The sequence below is a fragment of the Calidris pugnax genome, unplaced genomic scaffold, assembly GCF_001431845.1.
Source record: "Calidris pugnax isolate Ruff unplaced genomic scaffold, ASM143184v1 scaffold18, whole genome shotgun sequence".
NCBI lineage: Eukaryota > Metazoa > Chordata > Aves > Charadriiformes > Scolopacidae > Calidris > Calidris pugnax.
This window is the reverse complement of record NW_015090812.1, coordinates 14,488,959-14,515,760: the sequence shown is the minus strand read 5'-3', so window position 1 is coordinate 14,515,760 and position 26,802 is coordinate 14,488,959. Positions and strand designations below refer to the sequence as shown.

Sequence of the window (26,802 nt, the reverse complement as noted above, 5' to 3'; positions counted from 1 at the left end):
AGCCAGCTGCCGAAAGGGAGGGATTAGCTGTGGCAAATAGGGTAAGAAGTTGTGGGATTAAACTGCAGTGAGCAAGACACAGGTTTGGTACTAGGGGAAAATGGGAGGGACAGTGAAGTGTTAGAATAGGTTGTGTGGATGTCCAGGGGCTTTCCAGTCCTGGGGAGCGGGGTAGGTGTGCATCCGTGGGATACACCTATCCTGCCAGTGGATAGGAGGGTGGACCTCTCACTGTCCTCTGCTGCCCTCTAAGAAGGTTTAGTGTAGACAGCACAAAAGATAGACGGTGGGCTTTTGCAACCTTTCTCAAAACCTGTAAGGTTTGCAGTTATATGGGTCTCATTAGGGAATGAGGGAGCAGCAACCCAGAAGACAGAAAATGGAAATCCATGAAATGAGGTACCAGGTTGGAGACAGGAGCACTGGTCATGCCACCACTGCTTAGTTTTCAGTCCTGTATCACAACTGTGTGTGTATATGGGGAGAGAAGTGGTTTCTCAAGAAGCTGTTCAGCCACAAACGCTTCCAAAGACCTACTGAAAACCTTTTATGCCAGGGGCCTTGGTGGTGGTTGCTCTGCACTGGAGAAATGCTGCTGTGATTCCCCCAAGTGGTGCCGTGGAGCATGCACACAGGCCATTAAATTGTAGATCCAACTTCTGCTTCAAGACAGGGATGAAGAGGGTACTGGGTTTGGGGGGTTTAGGGTTGGGTTTGGGTTTTTTTTGCTTGAAATGAGAGAAGACTTGATGGGTCTTATTTGTATTTGAAAAGAGGAATAAGATGGAGAGGGGCATTTCAGTATAAATCCCATGAGCTTGGAAAAAATTCCAGACTACATTTAAGAAGCTTGTTTGTATTCTATCTGAAGTGCCTGTTATCTTGTTTGCTCTGATCAAGAGGGAAAATCTTAAATGGACAAATAAACTGTCAGAAAGCCCAGCATCACTGGTCAGACCAGCCATTCTGCCAGGATCTTACTGAAAACCAACACTTATTTCTTCTGGTCCCAGTTCTTCCTGTCTGTTCAGGTTTGCTTTTGCTTAATCGGGTAGAGTTTTTGGTATTCAGGGCAACAAAAGGGTGGGTGCAGATTCTTCTCTAGCATGAGTTTTGTGGCTCTTGCTCAATTCCTTAGCGTTTGAAGGCGTTTCAGTTCTCTAGTGGCTGCAGCCAGCAGTTGGTGGCCAGGATGCCCCCTCACCAGCTGCTCTCCAGCAGAGCTGTGCCACCAGGGAGCTGTGCCCTGGCACTGCTGTGCCATGTGCCGGGATCCCAAGCGGTGACAAAGCAGCAGTGGGGAGCCAGCAGCTGCCCTGCTCCCAAAGAGACTCCCAGGAGCACCCCTAGCTTCCCTTGGCCAAGCTGGCTGGGAAGAGACCATTTTCTGTCCATCCACAGCAGATAATGAACCCCCTGAGCTGCAGAGGTGTGGGGATGAGTCATTAATTTCTGTAAGAGCACTTGAAAGCTGTTGTTTTGTGTGCCAAGTGTTTGTTGATGTGACTCTGAATTTCAGCTGCAAGCAGGAATGAAGAGACGCAATTACATCTCAGTTCTGTAATGTGAGCCTTCCACAGGTGGCTCTGTCAGGGCTCCTCTCTTCTCAGTATTTCCACATTTTTTGGGAGGTGTACCTGCACATGAGATTTATGAGGTTAATTTGTCTGTTTTTGCAGTTAATCCAGCGGGGTCCCAAGTCTATGTGGCTTCCTGCACAACAGGGCGTTGCATGGCATCATCCCCCTCTGCTGAGCCAGACTGCACCCGAACACATTCATTCACAGACCTAAATACTACAGGTTTCTGCTCTCCTGTTATGTTAGTGAAGTTCCTTAGAAATAATCATGTGGAGGGATGATACAAGTGCTGAGCTCCTGTGCTCTGCTAGGTCCAAGTCCCCTGTGCATCAAACTCTCCTGCACCAGTGTTATGGTTTGAGGAACCCACAACAGTATCGTTGTTCAGACAATTATTCTATCACTCGATGACCCCTTCCCACCCTGGAAGGGGAATCAGGGAAAAAAACAGGGAAACTCAGGGGCTGGAATATAAACAGATTTAATAGAATAAGACTAAATAATTGATAACATTACAGAACCAATATTGATTCCAGTACCAATATAAAATATACAAGGATTATACTCAGCCAGTTCTACCAGTAGGAAGCTATGCATTCCCAGCAGGGGACAGCTGATGTGGGACACTGCAACTTCTATGGTTTTGGGAGGAAGGGAGGGGGTCAGGGATCCAACACGGGGGCAAGAAGTTCTCAGGATCGCAGCCATCAAGAGAGAGCTTTGCAGAAAACGTTCTAATTTATATTTATTTCATGGTATGAAATAATCCTGTTGGCTGGCCTGGGTTAAGTGTCTCGGTCTCATTCCTCCTCGTCCCTGCACCTGGCTAACTTGACAACAGTGAGACATTGAAACCTGCTTACCATAGCTGGCTAGAAAGTAAATATTTTCAAAAATTCAGACACTGGAGTCTTCTAAAAATGCAGCTTTCCTAAGCATTAGAAGAGAATTTAGTGAAAAGTAAAATTACTGAAAGAGAAATTAATTCTGTGTCACTCAAACCAGGACAACCGGGATTAAAGTGTATAAATCTGCTGTGCAATACTTGGAAATAAAAATGTATTCCACATTTGGGTTTGCTTCCTGTTGGATCCAAGGTCTAGAGCAGCTCTGTTGTACCCAGTTTCTCTGGCTGAGCTGAGGGTTTGCACAGATTCTTCAGGGACTGTAGAGTCTTTTGCGCTCTGTTGGGTAACAATGCACAGGGAACTCCAACCTATTTTTAATGCTGCAGTAGCTCTGATGTGGGTTTGATTTTCTGCAGCATGAGCCCCAGTAGCTGATGGAGGGCAGAGCATGAGCTTGTCCAAACACAACAACTGTTGCTTCCCCCCCGCCCCAAGGAAGAACCATGTAGTGTTTCATAGCAAACACTGAAAATACTATGTTGGAAAGTGTAACCCTCCATACATTTGAACTGAGATTTTCTTCATTTGATTTTAATCATGTGCATGGAGACCACCAATGTCCTAGGCACAAGCACTGCTCCAGATGCTGCTCCCTGGCAGAACGGGCTGAAAATTATGTATTTGAGACTTTGCAGGTCATGATCTGGACTTACAAATTTCAGTAAGAGACAAAGGAAACCCAAAAATAATGTTTTTCTGTTGGAGGCTTTAGTGTGGTATAAAGAGCCAGGTAGTGTCTCATGGAGCATCTCTGCTAGCACGGGGTTACATCAGTTCTGCTCTTTAGGGCAGAGCATGAGCTTGTCCAAACACAACTGTTGCTTCCCCCCCGCCCCAAGGAAGAACCATGTAGTGTTTCATAGCAAACACTGAAAATACTATGTTGGAAAGTGTAACCCTCCATACATTTGAACTGAGATTTTCTTCATTTGATTTTAATCATGTGCATGGAGACCACCAATGTCCTAGGCACAAGCACTGCTCCAGATGCTGCTCCCTGGCAGAACGGGCTGAAAATTATGTATTTGAGACTTTGCAGGTCATGATCTGGACTTACAAATTTCAGTAAGAGACAAAGGAAACCCAAAAATAATGTTTTTCTGTTGGAGGCTTTAGTGTGGTATAAAGAGCCAGGTAGTGTCTCATGGAGCATCTCTGCTAGCACGGGGTTACATCAGTTCTGCTCTTTGCTGGGCAGTTTCTTACAGACCTGTCTGTCTGTTGTGTGTGATGGCAAATTGCTATATGAAAGTGATGAGAGATCTCCCTTAGCTTGAAAAAGTTCACTAAGCATTTCCATCCCCATTTGAAAGGTTCTCATACATATATATGTGTAGATGTCCGTATGCGTACATAGTGTATGTAATGATATATATATATATGGTTACTTGTTCGTTGTGAACGATACTGTAGTTTTTATTACTGCAGGGAACTGCTCTTATGTGTTAATGTATGCTGAGAGTTAAGTCCATCATTGAGAAATATTTTCAGTCTTGATCTTAGGCAGGTCTTGAACCTGGGACCCGGAGGTAGGAAGAAGTGTCCTAAATGATGACCCTAGCTAACTCTCTGAAATAGCATGGTATTTCTGCTTCTTACCTTTCTCTTTCATCCTTCTCCCTGACTCTGTTCCAGGACATCGTGTGGAAAAAGGAAAAATTGTTTCCTTTAGAGCTGGCTGTTTTTCTTCTTCCCATAGATGTTTTTCTTCCCCCCGTCTCAAGTTAAATGGGAAAACAAAGTATGCAGTATTTCTGCTGCAGAGTTAAATATTGATGAAGATTAAGATGCATTAAAAGACTGAGGAAATTCATGGGACAGGAATAAAAATAAACAAAACCCAGAAAATTAAAAAAATGTTGAAGTGTATGAATAGGCCTTTATCTTTCTCCCTCACTGCAATAAAAATGTTTCAGCATCTTGATGCAAACGTTCCAGCTTCACTGAGCTAGGGACAAGGAAGTGCTGTGCAGTAACAGTTATGGGGGGGAAAATGTTCTGTGCTCTGTTGGTCTTGGACTTCCGCAGAGTATTTTTGTTCCAGATGTTAAACTGTTATTTTTTCAGAAGCCTTGTTAAGTTGCCAGAACATTAGATTTTTTGAAGGATTTTCCGAACCCCAGCTGATTATCGCAACATGCAAGAATCCAAACTTGGGCTTGTCTTCTCCACGCTGCAGCAGCTGCAGAAAATCTGTGCGAAGGTGCAGGTTCGCAGCGCCATCACTGAATGCCCTTATAGGGTAAAACGGGGAGTGAGGGAATTCTGCTCCGCCGCCTCGTACGACGCGGGGATTCACGTCAGCCATTGAGTAACACCGAGTTCCCCAAAGCAGAAACACCACCACGCACGCTCTGCGGCCCAGGCGGTAGCAGAGCTCCCAAAAGAGCTGCAGCAGAGCAAGGCAGGGATGGAAAAAATGACATCCCGTCCGCCTCCATTCAGGCGAAGGATAGCCTGCTCGGAACAGAGGCAAAATCAGTCCCTGGTGTATGTTGTTTCTAGATAGAGCAGTGCTTTTTTTTAAGCTGGTGGTATGTGGTGATGCTGGTAGTACATGGCACTGATCAGACGTTGCTGCCTGATTGAAGTTGAGTGCTGGATCCCCCTCCCACCCGTGGCTCCCTCCCTGATCAAGATGCCTGTGCCCCTGCTCCCTGCGGCCTCACTGCTCGCATTCTTTTCAGGCCTTTGATCTAATCCTTATGGAAATAGATGGAAAAATCTCCTAGGCTCTGGTTTGTCTGTTGAGAACGTTGTGGGTAGGAAGCTTCTCTTCACAAAAGCAATAAATGTATAAGCACCTTCTACTTTGTACCTGCTCCTCTCTTTACCCGCCTAATTTTTTTCCTTGTACATTTACAGAAACTCTCAGCTGTGGTGTTTTTGCACTTAGTGCATCTTCCCAGCACTCTCCCTACCTCCCCTGCTGCCTCCGTCTCGCTTTGAGGGTCGTCAGCCCATACAAGCAGAAACCTGTGACTACCCTAGTATTAAAGACAGCGTGGAGCTCAATGTGTTCAAATTCCTTTCCCTGACCACAACCCTCTTTTCAGAGGCGAGGTCTGCCAACCGACGCGGACGCCCCGCTCTTCTGTGCCAAAGCAAGCTACTTATTTAGCCAAACATATCTGCTTTACCTGGAAAAGGGCTGCGGGAGGCTGCTGGAGCGAGGCTCCTGACGGCATCAGGAGAGATCCCCAGGCTGCTGGTGGCTGGGGCAGCGTGATGCTGCCAGGGTGCATTGCCGAAATGGTAAACAGATTTAGCATAGTGCAGCTTTTCATTGTCTTGGGTCTGCACCCAGTCTGTAAGGACCACGGCGTTCTTTCCTGGTAGCGACGTGGGGTCAGGGTACTTGCAATGGTGCCTGGGTGGAGCTAAGGGTGGGTCTCCCACCGCATCACCCCCTGCCTCAAAAGAAAGCTGGAGAACGAGACCTGCTGAAAAGACAGCAAAGAAAGGTGGCTAAGATGTCTGGATTTTCAAATGGGGTTGCGTTCAGTTGGGTACCACATGAGTGGTGGCTTGAGACAGTTAAAGTAGAAAGGACAAGAGCATCAGCTCTCTTCTGCTGTGAATATTGATGTCTCAGGGAAGGGATGATGAAAAAAAAAGTCCAAAATGTGAGATATGAGCAGATGCAATGGATAAATTGCCATAAAATAGAGTGAAAAGCTTTTCAGACCCCTGGAGATGAAGTTTGTGCCAGAGATCCAAAGGGACTCTTCACTCTGAAGACATTAAGATGAGGCTAGGATGCTGGGAGAGGGCTGTCCCCATCTCCTGGGACCAGATCCTGTTACTCACGAGGGATTTCACTCTCGTGTCCAGTGTGTCACAGGAAAAGCTCAGGTCATGATTCATCGTTGTAGCCAAATGGGAAGGGTCTGTGATTTATCCTCTGTCACTTGGTGCCCTCACTGTGTGGGACTAATTCCAGCAGAGTTTTTCCTGTTGGTTTTTTTGTTGGTGGGTTTCGAGTTTTTTTTAAGTTTTCAGTAGTATTTCGTAAAAGATTTGCTGGAGTCTGGTTTTGTGTAGGAAGATATCCTACATGGAAAGTAGAGAGGAAACTCTTCCAAAGCAAAATCTGAAGCTTGGAGTGAAGCTGGTCAATGAAGACAGAAATTTGGCTGTAGAAGTACAAACAATCCTGTCTCTGTTGTGGCAGCCTGGTCCTCAACTGGGCTTTGGGGGGTGATAAAGAGAGTATAGCAATGTGTCAGGATGGATATTTGCACTCTCTTGTGCTGCTTCCTGCTATTTCCCTGTGACTCATGGATTGCACAGAGATCTCTAAATATTTTAAATGCTAGTGGGCCCCACAGCAGTACACATGAGATTAAGCCCATCTTTTAATCAGCATGACTCTGGATAGACTACCCCCTTTAGTGTCCTCCAGGCTCTTCCTTTTCCCATTTCAGAGCAACGGAAACGGAAGAAGCTGTCCCTTATTTACACAAACTGATGGATTTTAGCAGTTTCCCTTGAAAGGTACCATTATCCTAATTAAGTGAAAATAGCCACCAAAAAGTCTCAGTTATCATAAAATCGAGATGTCACAGTTCAATTGTATTTCCAGACTCGGGCGAGCTGCTGGAATGCATGCAGTTTAACTTTCCTCTATGATATAATAGTTTAAAAGAGATCAGGGTACATTTTACCATAGTGTCTAGCAATGTGAGTTTATTCAGACTTTTGGCAGGCAGTTCTGCACACTCTTGCTAAAACTGTGAATCATCCATTGTTGGCTGATTGCACTCTAGTTGCTAAGAGATCTGTCAAGTGCATACTGAGGCTTAATTCTACATTTGCTCTAAGAAGGGCTAAATGTATTAAATTGGAACATGTCACATCCTTCCTAAACAAGTAATTAAGGCACTGCTATGAGCCTGTCTGATGGAGGGAAGAGAAGGAACCGGGAACAGCTGGAAGATTTAACTTGGGTCGAGGTTGGTCTCCTCTGTCTGGGAACACTAGACTTATTGCACGTTGGATTTTCACAACCTGATGCATAGTGGAAATAGAAAGGGGAGGGAGACATTAAAAAAATAGAATTTGCAAAAGGACTTGTTTTTCAGTGTCCTTATATAAACCTCTTAAAATGATCTAATGCTATTTCACAAAGTGTAATTTTTAGTAATGGAAAGACAATACGTCAGTGTTCCCCAGGCTGCCTTGCCCCCCGCCCCCTCCCAAGTGAACTCTGCCGTTCACACTGCTCCTCCCCAGTTACCCCATCGCTCGGGCGTGCTGTGTACGTATTGCAGATGCTGTGTGCTTTCATTCAGGATCATGCTGTTTAACGTTCCTGTTTGCTAAGTACACCAGCAGAAGTGGTGAGTAAGTGGCACTATAAGAGATCTTTAACCACCTTGCCTGTCCAAAATAGCCACAAGCTTTTCCAGGGAGGCCTTTTACTACCCGCAAAAAGAAAATTGATCCATTTGTCTGTAGTAAACTGAGTACGTCATCTGTTTCTGTGAGCGTACTCGTGCCTGTGTGGGGATGTGTGGCAGCAATTAAAGAAAAGTAAAAGAAAAAAGTTCTTCAGTCAGGATTTACAGACTCATCTGTTTGCACTGGTATTAGCCACTGTCTGAGAAGTTTCTCACCAGGGTCTGTATCTTCTTCCCCTTGACTGAACAAGGAGGAAAAGTTGTGAAGTCCGTCAGTGTTTTCTGGTGCCTGGACTGGCAGCAGGCTCCCGGGTTCAGCTTTTTGCCCATCATCATCTCCCAAACCCACGCTGTCTGCGTTGGAGGTGAGCTGCTCACTGCCGACCCATGGGTGCCCTTGCTCGGGCTGCCAAGAAGGGAAAGAGTGTAACACAATCCTTGCGAAGTTATCTAAATGGTCAGTTGTCTTCCTTTAAAAATAAAAACACTGTCTCTGCATTCAGCAATGGCTCCTGGTTTCGATTCAGCTTCTAGGTGCTGTATTTTGTCAGAGCTTATTACTGATTTTCTGTTCCTTGTGGAGGTCTTTGCAGACATGATTGAAGGCCTTTATAATCCTGTCTTTGATCAGTGAAATAGATTGATCTCCGAGAATACTGCTTTGACTGAGGTTTTGGAAATGATGCTTTTCTCCTGGTGGCTCCTCTCCGAGCCCTTCATGACTGTTGGACGTTCTTGCTGTGATGGATGTGATACTGGGAGTAACTGTGGCATCAGCACATGCTGGGATGAAGGATCTCTCTGCCCCCTACACAATGTTCCCCTGCTTGTCTATCCAAAGGTCTCTCTTTGATTGCAGGATCATGGTTAAAGCTCACGTGCGGACAGTGATCTTGTGTGGTGGCTTGGTTTACAAAACTAAACAGATGGCCCACCCTCTGGCTGTGGCCTGAGGTCCTCGCGCCAGCCCCACCGCCTTCATGGTGGCCATATGGCAGCGTGAGTTGGTCGCTTGTGCCTCTGGTGCCGTCCTTCCTGCCGGTGACCTGGTTTGCTCACAGTTTAACACTCTTTTGGTCACTGACCGGTGATGATTGTGTGCCCGCAGGCTGTTTGTGTGAAACTTGAGTGACCTTGCACCAACGGGTTTCTGTTTGAAACACACCTATTCAGTAATGATTTCCATACTCATCAGGTCTTGAGACGTGTGAGAGCAGTCTATTTGCATACCAGCAGCAGCATCCACTTGTACATCTTAACCTGGTGCTATCACAGCTATTGACTGTAGTTACCCTTTCATCCAAAGCTGTATCACACTATACAAGATTGACTTTCTGTAAACACATGCTGAGTGGTGTTAATTATTTTATCCTTGAATTTCTATTACTCCCCTGTCTGTCATTTTGCAAATTTTTCTGGCAGCCCCATTAGGCTTCGATTGCCAACACTATAGAACCCTCCTTAGGTGGAAATCATCCTGACCTGCTGTTTTAAAAGTACTTTTTAATAACTGCTGTTTCATGCCCTCCTGTGTTATGGTTGGGATGAAAATTGCTCTGAATATTTAACTAGCTTTTTCCCCATCCAGAGCAGAAATATTTCTGCAGTACTTTTACCTTTTTGGTGCGAATATGGAAAATTTCACCCTTTCCAGGTAGTAATGAATCAGCACCAATGTTGCTACTCCTGTTGTTCCTAAGGTAGGGAAGCAAAGGAGAAAAAAAAAGGCCTTCATGAATCTTGATTCTGCTATCCAGAGGTTGTCATTAGGTCCTTTTGCTTTTATAAGGTCTCTTAATTTCTGATATATTGCACGAAAACTTACTTATAATTGTTTTGGCTTCTATATCTGATTTAATTTCCCCTCTACACCAATTAACCTAGCCATTATCTTTCATCCTTAATCTAGTCCAGCATTCTTTCTAACATATGAGAGTGAGCTTTCTGGAAGTTTAATGACATTTTCTTAAAACTGCTTCTGGGCATCACTTATTTTTAGCATGTGAATTAACTGCTTAATGATTTGGTTCAACGATCTCAGCTTTGTGAAAATAAGGGTTTTAAAAATTATTAATTCTATGTGTTCATTATGTAACTACTTTTAATTATTAGGGACATCCATTTTGTCTATGAAATCTGTCACTTGTTTGGTGCATTTTAGCCTCACTCACCACTTTGCCTGTAACTGAAAGAGCAAGGAGTGTTATCCATATTGTGAACAAATTATTATGCCTTTATAAATTAATATCTGCTACCCATGCATTAAGCTATTCAGGAGTTTCATCTTTCTAGTCATTCTAAGAAGTGGTCTCTGAAGGAGAAGCTGTATTTCTTCCTTTGAACCAAGTGAGTATTGAAAAGACTTGGTGTGTTCCAGTGCGTTGGAGATTTGCTTCCTCCATTTGCCCTTTTTTACCCTATTACTCTGCTGAAGGGGAAGATGGATCTGGAGCAGGCCAAAAAAAAATACTGTATTCCATCTGCTCTGACCTTGCAGACTGTATTAGTTTCTGCAGCTTCTCTTCACTGTTGTGTAACTACAGTTATAACTTTCTTTCACCAGCCAGAACAGGTAAGAAAACAGGCTTTCTACCTTTCCCCTTGAGCACTTACCACTTATAGGACATCAAAAGCATTCAGCAGTAGATAGAGACAAGTTTTAAAAATGACGCTAACATCAACAAAGACTATAGCAGTCATTATTTTCCCAGGTCTCCACTTTATTGCTTGACCCACGGTTCTGTAAGTGTGTGCAGTGTGGAGTTACACCAGGCAGCAGAAGTCCCTTCCACTGAAGCAGCAAAAAAACTTACTGAACAATAATTGCCGGTCTCTCGTCTTCCTAAATGTAACCCAGTGATCATGAGAGTGAATGGGGGAGTCTTGAGCTGTCTTCCTTACATGGGGGTATATAACTAGCAAGTTTTAGGACTTCTTTATTTTCTCCAGGATGCTTGCAGGAGATGCACTAAGGGCTCAATGCTGTGGTCAAAGGTGGTTGTGGCAATTCCCCTCACACTTGCCACCTGGTGTGGGCACCGTTTCCCTTTTCCCAGGCTGGATTGCATGGCACATCCACAGCTGAGCCCTCTTGGTAGGGCTGGGGCTTGCCTGGCTGGGACTATGGATCCTAGGCAGCAGTGACGTCCTCCCCAGTGAGGCAGGAGCCCCCAGCAGCCAAAATCAAAAACAGCTGCCTAGGAAATACACAGTTCAGCTCCTCAGCGGCAGGAGCACATTAAGTACTTTTCATTTAACTTTTTCAGGACTGACTCCTGCTCCAGCCCCAAGCTCACCTTTTGTTTGCAGTGGGTCCTGTAGGTACCGGCGGGCTCTGGCATGGCCGTTGTCTGGGAATGCCGCAGTTACAAGCTGTCAGGTTACTCACACACCTCTGATGGTGTTGATAGCATCTGGTGAGGTAATAGTTTCCATTTAGTTATAATTTTATAAATTTCAGTATTTCCCTTTATTTCTGTGTGGTGGTGAAGTTACGTAGTACTGTGCGGAGAAAGGAAAAGCCATTAGGCTGACTATAAAGTAATGCTGGAGTCTTCTGTATCATCAGCTCTTGGCTGTTATTCCAGCAGACGTGCTGCCTATTCCCACGCGAGTCTGGAAACAGGCTGCTGTTACCTCGTGTCCGTCTGTCGTGCCACTGCTGTGTGCTCTGTGCAGCGGTGGGTTTGGGCTGGGCTCCAAACACAGGACCTGTTGGGAGGACGATGGCATCGCCACATCCCCCAAAGCAGTGCCTGGTCCGTGCGGAGCTGGCAGCAGGCAGGGGGGCAGAGCTCGGGTGCTCTGGTGTGTAACCCCTGGGGACCATCGCTGCTGCTCTCTGGAGGGCACTGGCTTGGATGTGGTGAAACACGGGCATGTGCTGCCTCGGATACAGGAGGCATAATTAGGAAATGTAGGTCATCAAATTCAATTAGCCCAGTGCAGTGTATCTGGGAAGAGTTCTTACTGGATTCACTCCCCCTTCAGAGCAGCTCTTATTAAATTATACCTTAAGTGAAACCCTGATTTCTCAGGTGCGTTTAAAAGCCTGCAGAGTGATATTTGCCTTCCCAAAGTAGCTGTTTGCAAAAGAAAAAAGGTATGGAAGCAGCTGCATGGAGTCCCGTGAGTGGGACTGGTCAGTGGAGACGGCTCAGCTGGCAAAAGCACCCCTCGCCAAAGGAGCACAGTTGAGTTAGGAGTCTCACCTCTGAAGTGTCTTTCTACTAGAAGAGCTTTAATTAAGTAGAATCTTTGAACAGTTACTTTTTACTTAGCTTTATTTTGCTTTTCTTCATCCGACCCTGTCCGTTCCCTTTCTCCCCCCCCCAGCATTACAAGTTTCCCTTTGTTTAAATCCACTTCTATTTTATGCATGTATAAGTGGAAGATGTTTATACATTAGCAAAATGAAGAGTAACCAAGTTGCAGACGTGTCAAGGAAATTTATTTCTTTTGAAAATTTAATATCCCCCTGCCCACCCCCCCTCCGGATTTCACTGTACTTCTAGCTGAACACCATTTTTACCTCTATTGAAAGAATATGGTCTTGGGATATGTAGAAGTGTGTAGCAGTTTGTTTGGCAGGGAAAGGAGCAAAACAATGAACCACATTGCACCTGTTAGTGCTGGTGAAGTGCTTTCCTTACAGGGATGCTGACATTTGCATTTCTGCATTTATTGCATAAAATGTAAAGGGACGTTCTGGTTTTGGTGGGGCCAGGATTTCATCTTTTGCCTCCTGCCTAGAGCCCAGGTCCTGCGCTCAGGTTTGACCCTCCTAATTCCCACCCACAAGTAAATGCTTTTCTAGCAAATCTGTGTGGAGTTGTGTTGATGATGCTTGCAGGTGATCAAAGCAACAGTGTCCTCTGAGATTTGAAATGACTATGACTTGAGCTTAGAATAAGCAACTAAGCAATTTCTGTTGTTTTTTTTTAATAAAAAAGTAGCATTCTAATCTATGTTTTGTTTTTAAACTTGATCAGTACTCATCCATCATTGAGTACTAAAAGGAGGCGTGTTGCTCTGCTGCATCTTTACAAAATGTTTTCAATTCTCTGTCCTTGTGCCTAAATTGCAGAAATTGATGGAGTTGTGTAAATTTCGGTAAACTGACATGTAGACTTCAAGGTAATTAAATGCAGGGAGGCCTTAAAGGAGTTCCTTTGGCTTGTACTTCATTAATATTTGTTGCATAGATCAGGGCTTTGTAGATTGGAGTTTGTGTGTGTGCCCTTTTTGTCTGGGTGAAACATCACTGCATGAAGGGCAGGTGCCTATTTCCTTTCTTTCCAAGCATATCTGTCATAAACAAGAAATTCACAATTTTTCAGGGCTTTGGTGATGTATTGCCAATATCTGAAGTTGGTGCTCAATCATGGGGTGGACAGATGCCTTTCACAGCAGATCTGATGGTGAGGTTTTGGAGCAGCTTTGGGAAGGCTCTCCTGCTCTCTCCTTGGGGCTGAAGGCATGTTTCTGCATCTGGTGGGACATTGTCCCTCTTGGGCAGGAAGACTTAATGCTGTCACAAAGAATGTTTAATCATCATAAACTTCCCATTCTATAACTCTCTAGTCTTGCAGTTTTACCAAGTAATTGTGACCCGAGTCCCCTGAGATGTTTGTGGGGGAAGGAGGGGAGGCAGTGGGTGGGCAGGCTGGTTTGAAAGTAGGAACTGTGTTTTGTTAGTATCATGTTAATGTAAGGTACATGACAATGAAGGTAGCCTGCCAACAGATGTAGGTGTTTTGGAATGAAATAATGCCTGTCAGTTTTACGGCTTAAAAATGCAGAAGGTGAGAATAGAGCTTGTACTGCAATCCTGTCGCTAGAGGCACGGGAGGGTGAGGGATGTCCTGTCAGAGCAGCCCCAGAGAGGCAGCATCGCCCCTTTCTGCCTTTGCAGGGGGCACAGCAAGCATCTTGGGGGGGAGTATCTCCAGGGAAGGCAGGGCACTGCATTTACAAAAGTTTTTACCTCTTAAAAATATGTGGTTATAGAGAGACTGCACCAACTGCTGTATCTTGCGTGTGCTCTTCCTGTGTTAGTGCTTGCTGCTTTATTCTTTCCTCCCTGTGACCGTAAGGCTCAAATGGGAAGTCAGTGCAGAAGCAGAACTTGGCAAAGCTGGCTCTTTCTTTGCCTTTTTTGATTTGAGTTCAAGGAACAGTAGCCAGAGATGGATAATTGCTTCCTACATATTTTTGTTTAAAGCCTAAGAATTTATTAAAACTCATCAGTATAGTATTAGACTGCTGAAGGTTATTTTCAGGTTTGACGTCCCACCTCACACTATGATGGGCCATTTGTTCAATAGATGACTCCCAGTTTGCTTATTTGTATTGAAATATATTTTTGACTACTTAAAAATGTTGGTTTGCCTTCAAGGATTTAATCCCACTTCATGTATACCAGCAAAATTCCTTAATCCTACTGGGACGACACTTTTCTTAGCTGGCAGTGGAAACCTTACTGGAACTATCTGGGAGACAGAAAACGGTCAGAATTTACATTTTCTGCGATTATTGTTGTTATATATGTCTAGACACTTCAGGGTACTCTTGCAGGATGTGTTAGCATAGCTAAAATAAGACAGACAAGTCAACTTCTCTGAAAGCATGAATGAAACCTATTATTAGAGGGGGAAAAAATGCTGGGTTAGTATAACCTCTGCCCGTGGGGCCCTTGTTATAAAATAACATGGGAGCAACCGGATGCTCCTCAGTGAAAGGCCAGTTATTGAGTGAATTCAATGTGAAGAAAAATATTCACTTTGCTGCCTGTGACGATGCTCATTGCTTCTCGAGCTGGGCTGGTTCCAGGAGGCTCTGGGCAGATGCCTGCTGGAGTAATTGCTTCTCTTCCTTCCCCGTCGTTGGTACATGGCAGTGGGGACCTGGTGGTGACCACTGGATCTTGTCTGTGGCTCCCCACCAGACAGGCTTGATGAGGCCAAATCGTTCTGATGACGATTCTCAGCTGTTTATATGTGCAGCTGAAATCTGCAGGTTGGTTCTCCCATGCCTCAGAGAGGCGATGGGGAGAGTTCAGAGCTAGGTGGTGATGATGGTTCCCTGCTGGGATGGAGCTGGGTGGGAGCTGCTTTTCAGCAGTATCAGGTTAGTTAATATAAAATTAAAGCTTCTAAATCCCCTTCTGAGAAGGAGACTGACATTCTTTCAGTGTTAGAAATTAAAAAATTCTGAGTCCTCTTGTGCACACAGCAAGATCAGAAAGCAACAGCAGACATGCCAGCAGCTTGACAATTAACTACAAGGAATCTAAGCAAAATCCATTTTAATGCAAAACAAACACTCTTGAATTTTTTTTTTTAGAAGTTTTTTATATTAATTTCAGTTGATAAAACCAAGATTTGGCAGAGGGAGGAGGAAACAAGTTGCTGAACTGCAAACTCAATTGAAAATTCAGACCAGACCAAGCTTGACTGGGTGCTAGGGAAGCCAGGAGGTGCTTGTGCCATTTACTACTGCGTTCACGTTGTGAGCACCCCGTTCCAGAAGTTACAAAACCCCAAATATCCCGGCTGAGTTATAATTATTTTTCACTTCTTTAGCATAGATTTTCCTTTGAAAAGAGTGCCCTACCTTAAAATAAGCGGAGTATTATCCTTGCCAAAGATCTTTCAGCCTCTTTAGAATAGGGCATTTAGATTACTGGGGACAAAGTGAGTATCTTGAATGCTCTGTGTCAAGGCATGAACAAACAGCACAGAAACAGTAGTACAGTACAGAGTGAAACCTGACAACTCGGTGTTAAAGGAAAGGAATGCTACTGTATGGTTTGATTGTGATCAACTTATCTTCAAGTGGGTTTATTAGCAATTTAATGGAATATTGGTTATTCAAGAGCCATAATAGCCCCGGTTGAAATGTCCCTTCTGCGCGGTTTTCCCATACCCTGTGGAATGAGCAGAATGTGACAGTTGAGCTTTCAACAGGCTTCATGAATTTTAAATACTTTTCAGCTGTGAAATGGGGCACATGGCGTGTGGTCAAGGGTGGACAAGAAGCTGGCAGTCGCTGGGGGTATTATGGGATATTGAGTGTCTGGGAGATAATGAATGCTTGGCTTATCCAGGTGCATTCTTGGCCCACTGTGCATGTCCAGGCAGAATGGAATATATTTCTCTGTCCAACACTTAACAATTGATCATTTTGTAATTGTAAGCAGAAAGTATTTAGAACGTTACTTTCTCAGCATGCCTGCGTACGACTTAAATTTCATGTCATCGTCTTTATCCGGCAAAATCTTCACTGTTTTTCTGTAACAATGCATTCATGCCGCCTGAACTTTTCCACTAACCTGATTTTATGCTTAGTGGGTCTTAGTGAGCCTTTTCTTCCAGCAACTTTAAATCTCCATCTTTTTTAGCATCCTTTTTCTTTTTCTCTGTGAAATTTTTATACCTGATTGAAATTATTTGCACTTGTTGTGGGTTGAAATTTCAGCCCAACTTTGTGTAACAAGTGAGCAGGTTGCTGGCTCCTGCTATGTGGGAAATAATGTCCCTGCATTTTAAAGGCTAAATTGTGGAAGAGAGGAAAGAGAAACCCAGACGTGGTTTACTGCTGCTGAGCCGCATAGTTGTTCTCCTGCACTTCGGTTCTGCTTAGCTGCTAAAACACAATATGCTCCAAGGACATCCAGTTTAATTGTGTTTTTAACTGCATGTACCTGGAAGAGGAGGTTGCCGCTTGACCTCCCAAGACCCGCCAGGCTGGAGCTGTGCAGCGGAGAAGCTTTTCTGGGACAACAAGCCCCAGAGGCCACCTGCCACTTTCTGCTCCTTCTCTGTGTGCCAGTCCCTCTCTGTGCTGCCCCTGGTCCCGCTCTTTCCCGTTAATTCCTATTTGTGCTGTACTTGCCCTGATCTCAGGTCGCTCTCTAGGGGCAATGGACATTCGGCACCGCATCCATCAGCTCTAGGTACAGTTTGTGACTCTTCCGGTAGTAGGGCAGTAAAGCAGGTTTGGATCCATAATTAGCAGTATGTGGGCAATAACCAATGGAGTAATTATCCATGTGGTGCTTTCTGAACTCTATGGTTTATCAACTACCTAAACTCTGCCAAAGGCTGTGCCTGCTCGGTGCAAGCTTTGGGTGAGGGTCAGACTGTCTCAGAGCTGTGACCTGAAAGCATTGGTGTGGGATTTGTGTGTGTGTAGCAACGAACAAGTTGTCTTCTGCTCAAGGATATAGCTTGGGACTACCTTGGTGTCCCTTCCTGGCCTTCCTCTGGTCTCGTTTGATGAAGAAGTGGTTGAGGGCAAGCCGTGCTGCATGCGCGCTGGATGGCACATCTGGGTGAGTGGTATCTGCCAGCTGCGAGTGGTGCTGGCTGTGTGCTGGTGGGTACTCCAGCACAGTCACCAAGGCACCACAAGTCTGGTTGATGCTACATTGCACTTGCCCCACCATTTGGGTAGGGACTTCGCCCCGGAGCTCCACGTCGGCAGAGCACAGCAAGGTAGCATCAACTGTAACTCCCAAAAAAGGGTTTTCTGGTAGTTCTGACATAAGATTGTGTTTTCCACGTGTCATGATGTGCAGCCTAGTTTGAAGTCATGCTTGGGGTCATTCTGAACTGAGCAGTCTGGATGCCATTTGTCCAGGTGCCTTGGGAGCAGCACATCCACCCACACCATCCAGGAGGGTGCTGCTGGGCAGCAGGCGATTCGCTTCGGGGCCAGGCTGGTGCCGATCTTCACCTTATCTCCCTTTCCCAAAAGAGGCAGTGGGATGGACACAAAGGCCCTGTGTGGGTGGAAAGGGGTATCGATTGCCAAAGCAAACTGTGGTCTGTCATTTGGTGGGGGCGGGAATGGCAGGTACAGGGTGTCCTTACCAGGCTGTGCTGGCGGCTGTCTGTGGGACAGAGCTGACCTTACTTGTCTTGCACTTAACACGCTCTTACAGCATGATCTGCACTGAATAGCAGTGCTGGAGCATCTTGTTCTTCCACAGCTTTCCCGCTGACCTCTCAAGAGCCAGAGCCCTTTCTGGTGTCAACACTGGGAGCAGGAGTAGGAAACTGCCACAACCCACATCCCACAAATTTCTGAGGTCAATATACACAAGGGTGTGCATCTCACCTACTTAAAGCAAGAAAACAGATAGAAGTGGGTTTTTCTTCTCAAAAAATTTAAAACTATTACAGTACTGCTTTGGTTGTTTTTTTTTTTTTTGAAGCCTCTGCAAGCTCAGAAGGGCAATGCTTATCATCAAGAGGAGAGACAGACTTTCCTCATCTCCAAATGGAGCAGATTTAGACAGGCAAGAACCTGGATCGTGACCAGAACTGGTATCTGGTTTTGCAAAACTGAAGCCTACCCTTTCCTGGCTCTGGATTTGTCCATCTCTATTTATAGCCTTCACTGGGAGCCTTGCTGAAAAATGCATTATATATTGACAGTGGCACTTTGTGAATTCGGAGCTAATGGCTCCAGAAATAGTCACCTCGGAGATATCATGGTCTAACTTCTGCATATATTAAGTCTGACATTTCCTTTGCACAGCGATAAGTGACAGTTTAAAACACAATGAAGTGGAGACTGAAACACAGTAATTGTGATTTACCATGCTGGAAAAATTGGTGGTGGATGTAAAATTTCAGGAGACAGTGCAGTAGCGTGTCTTGGGCTAAGAGTCCTTTTTCTTAGGGCTGCAGTCAATCTCCGGAGAACCGAGGTGTTAGCACTTAGAGCTGAGCTCTGCTGGTTTAGAAACCTTATTTAATCTCTGGCTCATTGAACGGTCTTCTGCTCTCCGAATCTCTCTGCGTTCTTTCATTTGAAACAGGTCTGCAGCCATCTTCCCCCTTTCTCTGAGAGCTCGGAGGAGAAGGTGATGGGTAATTGCAGTCATTAGGGGATGCCTGATTTGGTACCATCCACAGCTTCTGCCGAGCCCCAGCTGTAGCCCTGCCCGTGGGACATCTGGGAGCCTCGGTGGCGCCTTGCCCTGGCACCCCGGGGGAAAAGCTGCCCTGCTCTTGGCAGGGGTGAGCCTGTGCCTCGCAAAATCATTTCCCTGTATCCACTGTCTTTTGAAAAGATGATTTCCTTCTCACTGTCAATAACTGTAAATCCCATAATGTGGTTAGTGCACAGAAGACCAGTAAATAATTTAGGAAGTAGCCTCCGTTTAGAGTGCATCAAATACTAAGATAGAGAAGGAAAAATCCCTGGACATCAGTTACAGTAATTGGTGGAAGGCACCGTTCCGGAGGGTAATGAGCTCCATTTTTAAAGCACGAGGAAATTAGATTCTTATAAATGTCAAACGCAGTTATTGTCCTCTTTCCTTGAAACAGAGCTGAGCTGGCTGGAGCCCATTGTCTCTCAATCAGCTTTGCTATGGATTAGACACATCCCGTCTCACACCAGGAATGTGCTTATTAGAAAAAACATCACTACACAAAGCATATGAGCTTTAACACTCAACCGATGTACTAATGGGTACATATACAATAAAAGCCAATATCGTGTTACAAACCTTAAGCTGACCTGAGATAATATGATACAGAAATCTTAAAGGATACAGATGAGTGTTTTCTTTGTGTACTACAGTTCTGACTACCTGGGATTTTATTTTTTAAGTAAAGGAGATAAAGTGAGAGAAGGTGACTTCTCCTCTTGGCTACTTAGGATAAAAGCAAGCAGTAAGTCGTCTTCATAGTGGATATGCTTGTAATCAGGTCATGTCCAAATACTTTGTGTGTTTTACTGGTGTCTCCTGGGTAACTGTGGCTTCACAGAGGACTTTCTCCATCCACCTTTTTTCAGTTCTGTCCTGGAAAAAAACCCCAAGAGGTAGTTATTTGTTCATACATCAAAGCCAACTCTGTGAATTAGTCTTTTATTCATTATAAAATCTTACCAGTATATGTTAAGACTCCTCACTTCGCAAAAACTGATAGCATTTGTTTGGGGAGGGTAAAATGTGAGGAGGATAGAGGGCTTTGTAAAATCAGACTCCTTTGCTGCATCCTTATTTTTAACTTCTTGCCTGAGGATAACAATCACTTGTCCCTCCTTAGCTAGAGGTTGTATCTTGTTTACTCTCCAGGGTAGGAGCTCCGTTGGAAAGTGGCACAATCCTTCATGATGTAGGAAGGCTTAAAGATGGAGCCAAGCTCTCAATTCCCTTTTGCAAGGATAAGATACAGACTCAAACTTGTGTGGACTTTACCACATACTAACCCAAACTCTGAGTGATGCACCATGCTGTTTCCAAGATGGTCGTGTGTCAAACACGTGCCATGGACATGCTGTGTTGGAGACCCTACTCAGAACTGCTGCAGGATGGCTTTAAAGCTGATGGTGGGGGTAATGCAAGTCTGTGCTATCTTCCATGCAGGAAACTCAGCTACATGCAAAAGCAGATGAACTATTCATTTTTGGTTTTGTTTTTCCAGAAACCTGTATTTACAAGTTCTTTTTTCCCAGTTGCCTTTTTAATAATATCAAGTCTTCCTTCTGATCTTCTCCATCTCAGTTTGTGCTTTTTTTCTCATTTCTGCTTCTACTAGATGAAGTTCCTGGTGTTGCCCATAGAAAGCAAACAGTAACTTGAGACTTCTATTTTACACAACCAACGGATATTGAAAGCTATTCCTAGCATATATCACCAGACGTGTGAACAGCACTTTCCAATTAAAACTCAAGGAATTTCTACTGGTTGCTGAAAAGCCCTGCAAAACATTGAACTGTAGACTTGTATCCATTAACACCCATCATGGAAAAAAGATCCAGTTACTTATATGGCAGTCATTATATTTATTTAAATTTAGTTTCGTAAGATAAAATGAGCTCAACTATTGGGGAAAAACATCTTGAGCATCTTAAAAATATCTTCAAAGCCTGGAACAATCATGAAACACATTAAATGAGTTTTCTGTGATTTGGGACAACTTTTAGTTCTGATAACTTTCCTTAATGCCTACATTACAGCTGCATGTAGCCCTGTAAATTAAATAAAGAAACAATTCAAGGTATCTCTGACGTAGCCTGGTGGTTAAATGGTAATCAGCAGCTGGTGATTAAAACATACATATGACTCAAATCGCAAATCCAAAGTCAGCATTTACCTTCCACTGTTCTCATTAGCTAGGCACTTTACTTAATTGGGACTCTAGCGCAAGTGTTATTAATTGGCCCTTCTGGCGCAGGGATGTGAAGTGCTGCTGCCTCCCTGCCTGCCTCCCCCAGGGAGCTCTGCGGCCTTTTGCCAACTCCATGGCAGTCGCTTCTGGGGTTGGTGCAGCCTTTTGCATGGTTGCACTGCTCTGGCAAAAAACAGGTTTCCCACCAGCCGGAGGGAGCCCACAGGCACCTCCATGGCTGGTGGTTGCTTGCTCTGGTCTCAGGCATGTTTTCTCACAGGCAGGTCCACCTTCAGGCTTTCGTACCCCATCTTCGTAGCCGAGGTGCATGCTGCTTTTCCTCACTAACATGCCTCCTTCTGACCATTAAGTTTATTAAACCATTAACAGACACAAATTTTCTAGCCAGCAGAACCTAGCTTGGTTGCAATGAACCTTGCACAGTTCCTGGCCCTGTTAGGTCTGCAGACAGCCTGGCAACGCATGGAGGGCGTCTTCGTGTCTTCTCTGCCTATGTGGGCTGCCCAAGTTTTACATGTTTTCCCTCTCAGATGGTCTTCTGTGGTGCAGAGAAGTTTTTTCTGTTGGCTCTCCCTGCAGAAAGCAGGTAGGTAGGGTGGTGTGTAACATCTGCCAGTGTAACATCTGCAGCTCTGCTGATGCTCCAGACTGGTGGGGACAGAGTATCAGGGAGGAGGACAGGAGCAGAGCAGGTGCTCGATGGGGTAGCCTCTGGCTTGGCTGTTTCTGCAAGCCCAGATGGCTCTCCCTGGGAGCAACCCATCAGCAGCACGTCTCCTGAAAAGGGCTTTCTCTTCTTGGTATTTTGGAAGCTGCTGGATTAACTGGAGATAGGTGGCCACACAACAGCCTGGCTGATCCTGTTTTTTCCTGTGGTTTGGCCTTCTGCCTTAAATAACCCTATCTGATGGGTATCTTTATTTATTCCAACTGTGTGGGGCTGGTGTACTCCTGTCTCAGGGTGTCTCACTCATGAGTCTGTGTGTCTGCTTCATGTCGGCACAAAACAGGGAGTCTGGGTGTTCTTGGGTTGGGAACCTTCTTATACAATGCTGCAACTCTATTCCTCCGTATTCAGCAATTGTTTTCTTCTTTGAGGTCTTATGACTCTTAAGCACGTAGCACCCACACGGTAAAAAACACTGGGCTTCACAGACAAAAGAAATCGTTCTGCTATCAGCACACGGATGTTACGAAATAGTGCTGTGTTTGTACATCAGTCACTTTTCCAATATTAACTCAGCTGTTTTCCATTTATTTTTAAAATACCGCATCTGTCCAGTCCTCCTTGTAAGCCTAATTTTAAAGATCACAGGAGATAGAGCAACAAGACTAAGAAAGATGAAGCCTTACTACTAAGCCTGTAGACTCTTGAGTACCAAGTTCCAGCCTGAAGTAATTTTAGCATCAAGTGAAAGACAGAGGAGCAAAGAGAAGTGTTAATAATTGTAAAAGGCATGCTGCAGGCTTGCTCCAGCTCACGTGCCAGAGCCTTAGATGGGATTTTGTGTGGGGAGGATGAGTTTCTTGGTTTTGGGAAGCTCCCAACTACAGTTCCGCGTTGCAGTATAACCTATGAGCATTCTCCATGCGGCACAAAGACCTGCCTTCATCCCATTCAACTTTAAACTGAAGCATCTACTTTAACAGTGGCTCATCCAAGGTTTTTTCTGTAAAGTGACTGGAGAACGAGGATGTGCTAGACAGAAAGAGGAACCTGCAGAGAGCAGATCAATCTTGGATAAGGTGATGCCTCCAGTGTATAGACATACATCACCTGTCCTGGCAGCCCATGGAGACCTGCTCTTGCCTTTTGGGCCTGGGCTTCAGGGTTAATGGGATCGTTCATAAATGCCATACAGCCAAGTCATGGAAAATGAGCAGGAGAAGGGGGCTTAGGTGGATCACATCTGCTCCCTCCCTTGTTCCCTGAGGCCAGCACCGCTCTTAGGAAGGTATGACAGCCAAAGCATGTACTACTATTGCTCTGAGGGTGCCGCAGTGAGGGTGAAGGACTAAACGCCACCACATCTTTCTCTGCTGTGATAAGTATAATTTGGCAGACCCCAGGAGTAGGGCTGCTAGATTGGCTTCTGTTGGTATATGGTGCTGGAAGACAAGTAGCATGTCACCTTCTTTAGCTTCCTGTGTTTCTTCTAGACATGCTAAATTTATCACGTTAAATAAATAAATGACCTGTGGGACATGCAAAAATCAGAGCTGTGTAGCAGGTCTTCACTGTGTCTTCCACGACGTTAATGCTTGCTGGGTATCTCTGATTAATCTCTGTGAGGACGTTTCACTGAACATGAAGATGCTGCTGTATGGGATCAGGTTCACAGATTTCTGTGGCTGAGCCCATATTTATATTGACATCCTGCAAGCTGTAGGCATAAGCTTTTGGCGAGTGGTTAGTTGCTTCTTTTGGCTTACAAGGCACCAAAATGATGGTGCTTGAACACAGTGAGCATTAGCCCCTTACAGATGCTGATGATGTGAGCGATGTGAGTGAAAATGAACATTTACTGATTTGAGGATATTTTTTTTCTGCTGACTGAAAAGGGGCTTGAGGCAGAGCTGCCATCTTTGTGGCTGGTAGAGCCACGTCTTGTGTCTGAGCAGTGTGGAAGGAGAGAATGACACTCCTCTGCCGGTGCTTTTTCCTGCTCAAATCCAAGGGACAGGATTTGCAAGAGAGGCTATTACTGTGCAGAGGGAATGAACTTAATATGTGTTTTGGACCCCTCATCTGCCTCCCCTGGATGCCGCGTGGTTCCCGTACAAAGGCAAGAGCCTGATCGCTGCTGTTGACACTCCATCCCCTCCAGACCACAAAGGCCTCTGGAGAGAGCTGGGCAAATGTGATGGTCAGGGACAGAAAGGATCCTGCCATCCATCTTGCTAAATGCGTGTTAAAGGACTTAATTCCTATTAACAACATGTATTTCTGGTAGTTTTTTTAAATTTTTAAATGATACAATATATTCTAAACAACTTTCTTTTAAACAGGTTGAAGCCATGAAGAGAGCACTAGAAAGTCTCAACCTCAATATAGTAGAGATGGTAGATGAAAACGCAACCCTGGATGGTGGAGACGTCTTATTTACAGGTATAGTGGTAGTGAATTTTCTATTTAGATATTCTGACTGCCTCGAGGACCGCGTGTTATCTGTCATCTGCGTAATAACATGTCGTTCGTGAGTTTGTTAAATCAGTTGTTTACTAAATGTCAGGAAGGTAGCCGGGAGATGAATTTTCAATGCAACCCTTGATGTCCTGCCTAATGCCTGAATAAATGAAGTTGCAGTACACATAGTACAAAGACCTGCACTGTGCATACAAATTTTATTTTAGCTTGTAAAGTGCCAATAAGAAAAATGCTTTCAGTAGTCAGCTGCCCGCAGTTGTTTTATATTTCTTATTACAAGCAGCTACGTTCACCAGACTCGTTTAAAAGCTTGATGCAGACAATTGTCACTAGTTCAATGAATCAAATGTAAAAAATGCATTTTTAGTTTATGGGGAAAGTGGTGGAGTTGCCTGCCAGATGTCATGTGCTAGACAACTTACATGCATGGTTGACTTCAAAGATGAAGATACTGACTGTGTTTTTTATGTCATTAAACCCATTAGGCATTTTCTCACATCGGCTGCGCACACGCTTGCTCCCTGCCTGTGCTGAATGAGCCTGTTTATTTTGATCAGCATCACAGTAGCCTGGCTGCTTGCCTTAGCTCACCAAGGGGAAAGAAGGGTCTCAGAAGAGGCAGACCGGGAAGGGAGGCCTTTCTAATGCAGTGCAGATCCAGCAGTGATTTCCTCTGGAGCTGGAGGATGCCGGTGGCTGCAGAGCTGCCTTCCAGGCCAGAGGAAATCTCAGAGGGAGGGGGAAATGGTCAATCAGTGCTGTACTAATCCAGCCCAGCTGTTCTCTTTCCTGACTCAATGACCATTGCAGAGCTTTAGAAGAGGAAGCTATTTATGTTTCTGGTGAAATGTGTCTTCTGGAAGAAGATAATTGCTTTAAATTATCAGCTCACAATTGCAGGTTGCATTCTTCTAAGCTGAATTTTCAGTTTTACTATTCAACTTGAGAAAAGAAAGAAAATGATACCTATGAAAGATTGCTTCAGAATGTCTATAAAGCTGTCCTGTTTTTAAAACATGTATGTTCTGATGAAGTAACTGCTGTGGTGATTTTTTTGGATGGCTGAAAAAACAAAAAAGCTGTAATTGTTTTGCCCTTCAATTTTTCATTCCAGGAAGAGAATTTTTTGTGGGTCTTTCCAGGCGGACAAATCAACGTGGTGCAGAAATTCTGGCTGACACATTTAAGGTTTGTAGATTCATTCATACCACAGGAAATATAAACTATCATCCACTGAACCAATTTAAAAATTATTCTGGCCAAGACGTTTGTTGTACTCAAGTGCAAAGGCTTGAGCATCCTGTAAAGTGACAGAAGCTGAAGTTGGATCTGAAATGTGAGATTGCTGCACAAAAGCAACTTGGATAGTGGGAGGCTGTTACTATTTGAGAGCATTTCAACACTCATGTTCTTAATGTTCTCATGTATCGGCAAAATGTTCTTAATGTTGGTCCCTGGAGAGTTTTTATGTGCGTACTGTTTAATTTCACATTTTAATGTATTTCTTTACAGTTGCAGCACAATAGTAATATTTGAACAGTAGTAATATTTGAAACATGTTCGGGGTTTTATTCCAGTGCACCAGACAAGACAAGCTGGTCCAGAGGGGTATGTCATACTTAAACAGTTGACACTGTACCCTGGGATATGTTGCTATTGTTAATTTGCAGAGAGTAAAATTAATTATGGAATGTCTCAATATAATTATGGAACTAGGACAATTTAAAAATATTTATAGCTATCATTCTTTGCTCCCATACAGGATTATGCTGTCTCCACAGTCCCTGTTCATGATTCTTTGCATCTGAAGAGCTTTTGCAGCATGGCTGGACCAAACTTGATTGCTATTGGATCAAGTGAAGCTGCACAGAAAGCCCTCAAGGTAAAGCAAATGAGAAAATTTTCTAAACAACAAATTTGGGCTTTTTGTTTTTAATCTCTGCTCAAGGATGCTGGAATTTTAGAATAGATATAGATCAATGAAAGAGGAAATCGGAACATCTCAGGATCCCCTGTATGTGCAAACCATAAAGAATGTTTATATCAGGCAAGAGAACAGTGATGTTAATTTAACTTTAGCTATTTTCAGGAAATAAATGGATTATACAGGTTAAAATGGAGTATGGAGGTTATTACTTACAGCTTTGTTGACTAGAAAGGTGGTAATTTGGGTGACAGGAGGGAGAAAAGAGATATCATCAGAGCAGTAGGAGATGTTTACTTCAGATATTGCCATGAGGAAATGTGACTTTTAAAATTGCCAGAGGGGAAGTAAAAGTTTTGACATGAAGGAGGAAGGAGAGGGGTCTAATCCCTGTTGCAAAAATGACCTGTGTACACATTTTGTGGTGTAGAATTTCTGGATAAGATCGATAAGTAACTCCAGCTGCAGGGACCAGAGTCCAGGACTCCCATCCCTTCTTCCTCCATCACCTGGCTGCAAAGTCAAGTTCCTTCCTGGTCACGCTTTTTACTCTCTAGTCCCATGAGTGTCTTATAACAGCAGAAAGGAGTGAGAGCAGTCTCACCCCAGCCTTGCTGATACTTTGAGTCTCTGAACATCATCGTTTAAAGTGGGAGGTATGGGTTTGAACCCTCAGGCTAAGAGGC

The 26,802-nt window shown here is 44.4% G+C and overlaps 1 protein-coding gene across 2 annotated transcripts in view; it reads left to right on the top strand.

Moving 5' to 3' along the window:
• The window catches only part of DDAH1 (dimethylarginine dimethylaminohydrolase 1), a 69,498-nt gene that overhangs the window by 19,938 nt on the left and 22,758 nt on the right, over window positions 1-26,802 (top strand). For both annotated transcript variants that reach the window (XM_014939353.1, XM_014939352.1), the window contains exons 2-4: window positions 24,054-24,153; window positions 25,307-25,380; window positions 25,955-26,074. In XM_014939353.1, coding sequence (XP_014794839.1) covers window positions 24,054-24,153; window positions 25,307-25,380; window positions 25,955-26,074 — 294 coding nt within the window. The remainder of the gene's footprint in view (window positions 1-24,053; window positions 24,154-25,306; window positions 25,381-25,954; window positions 26,075-26,802) is intronic.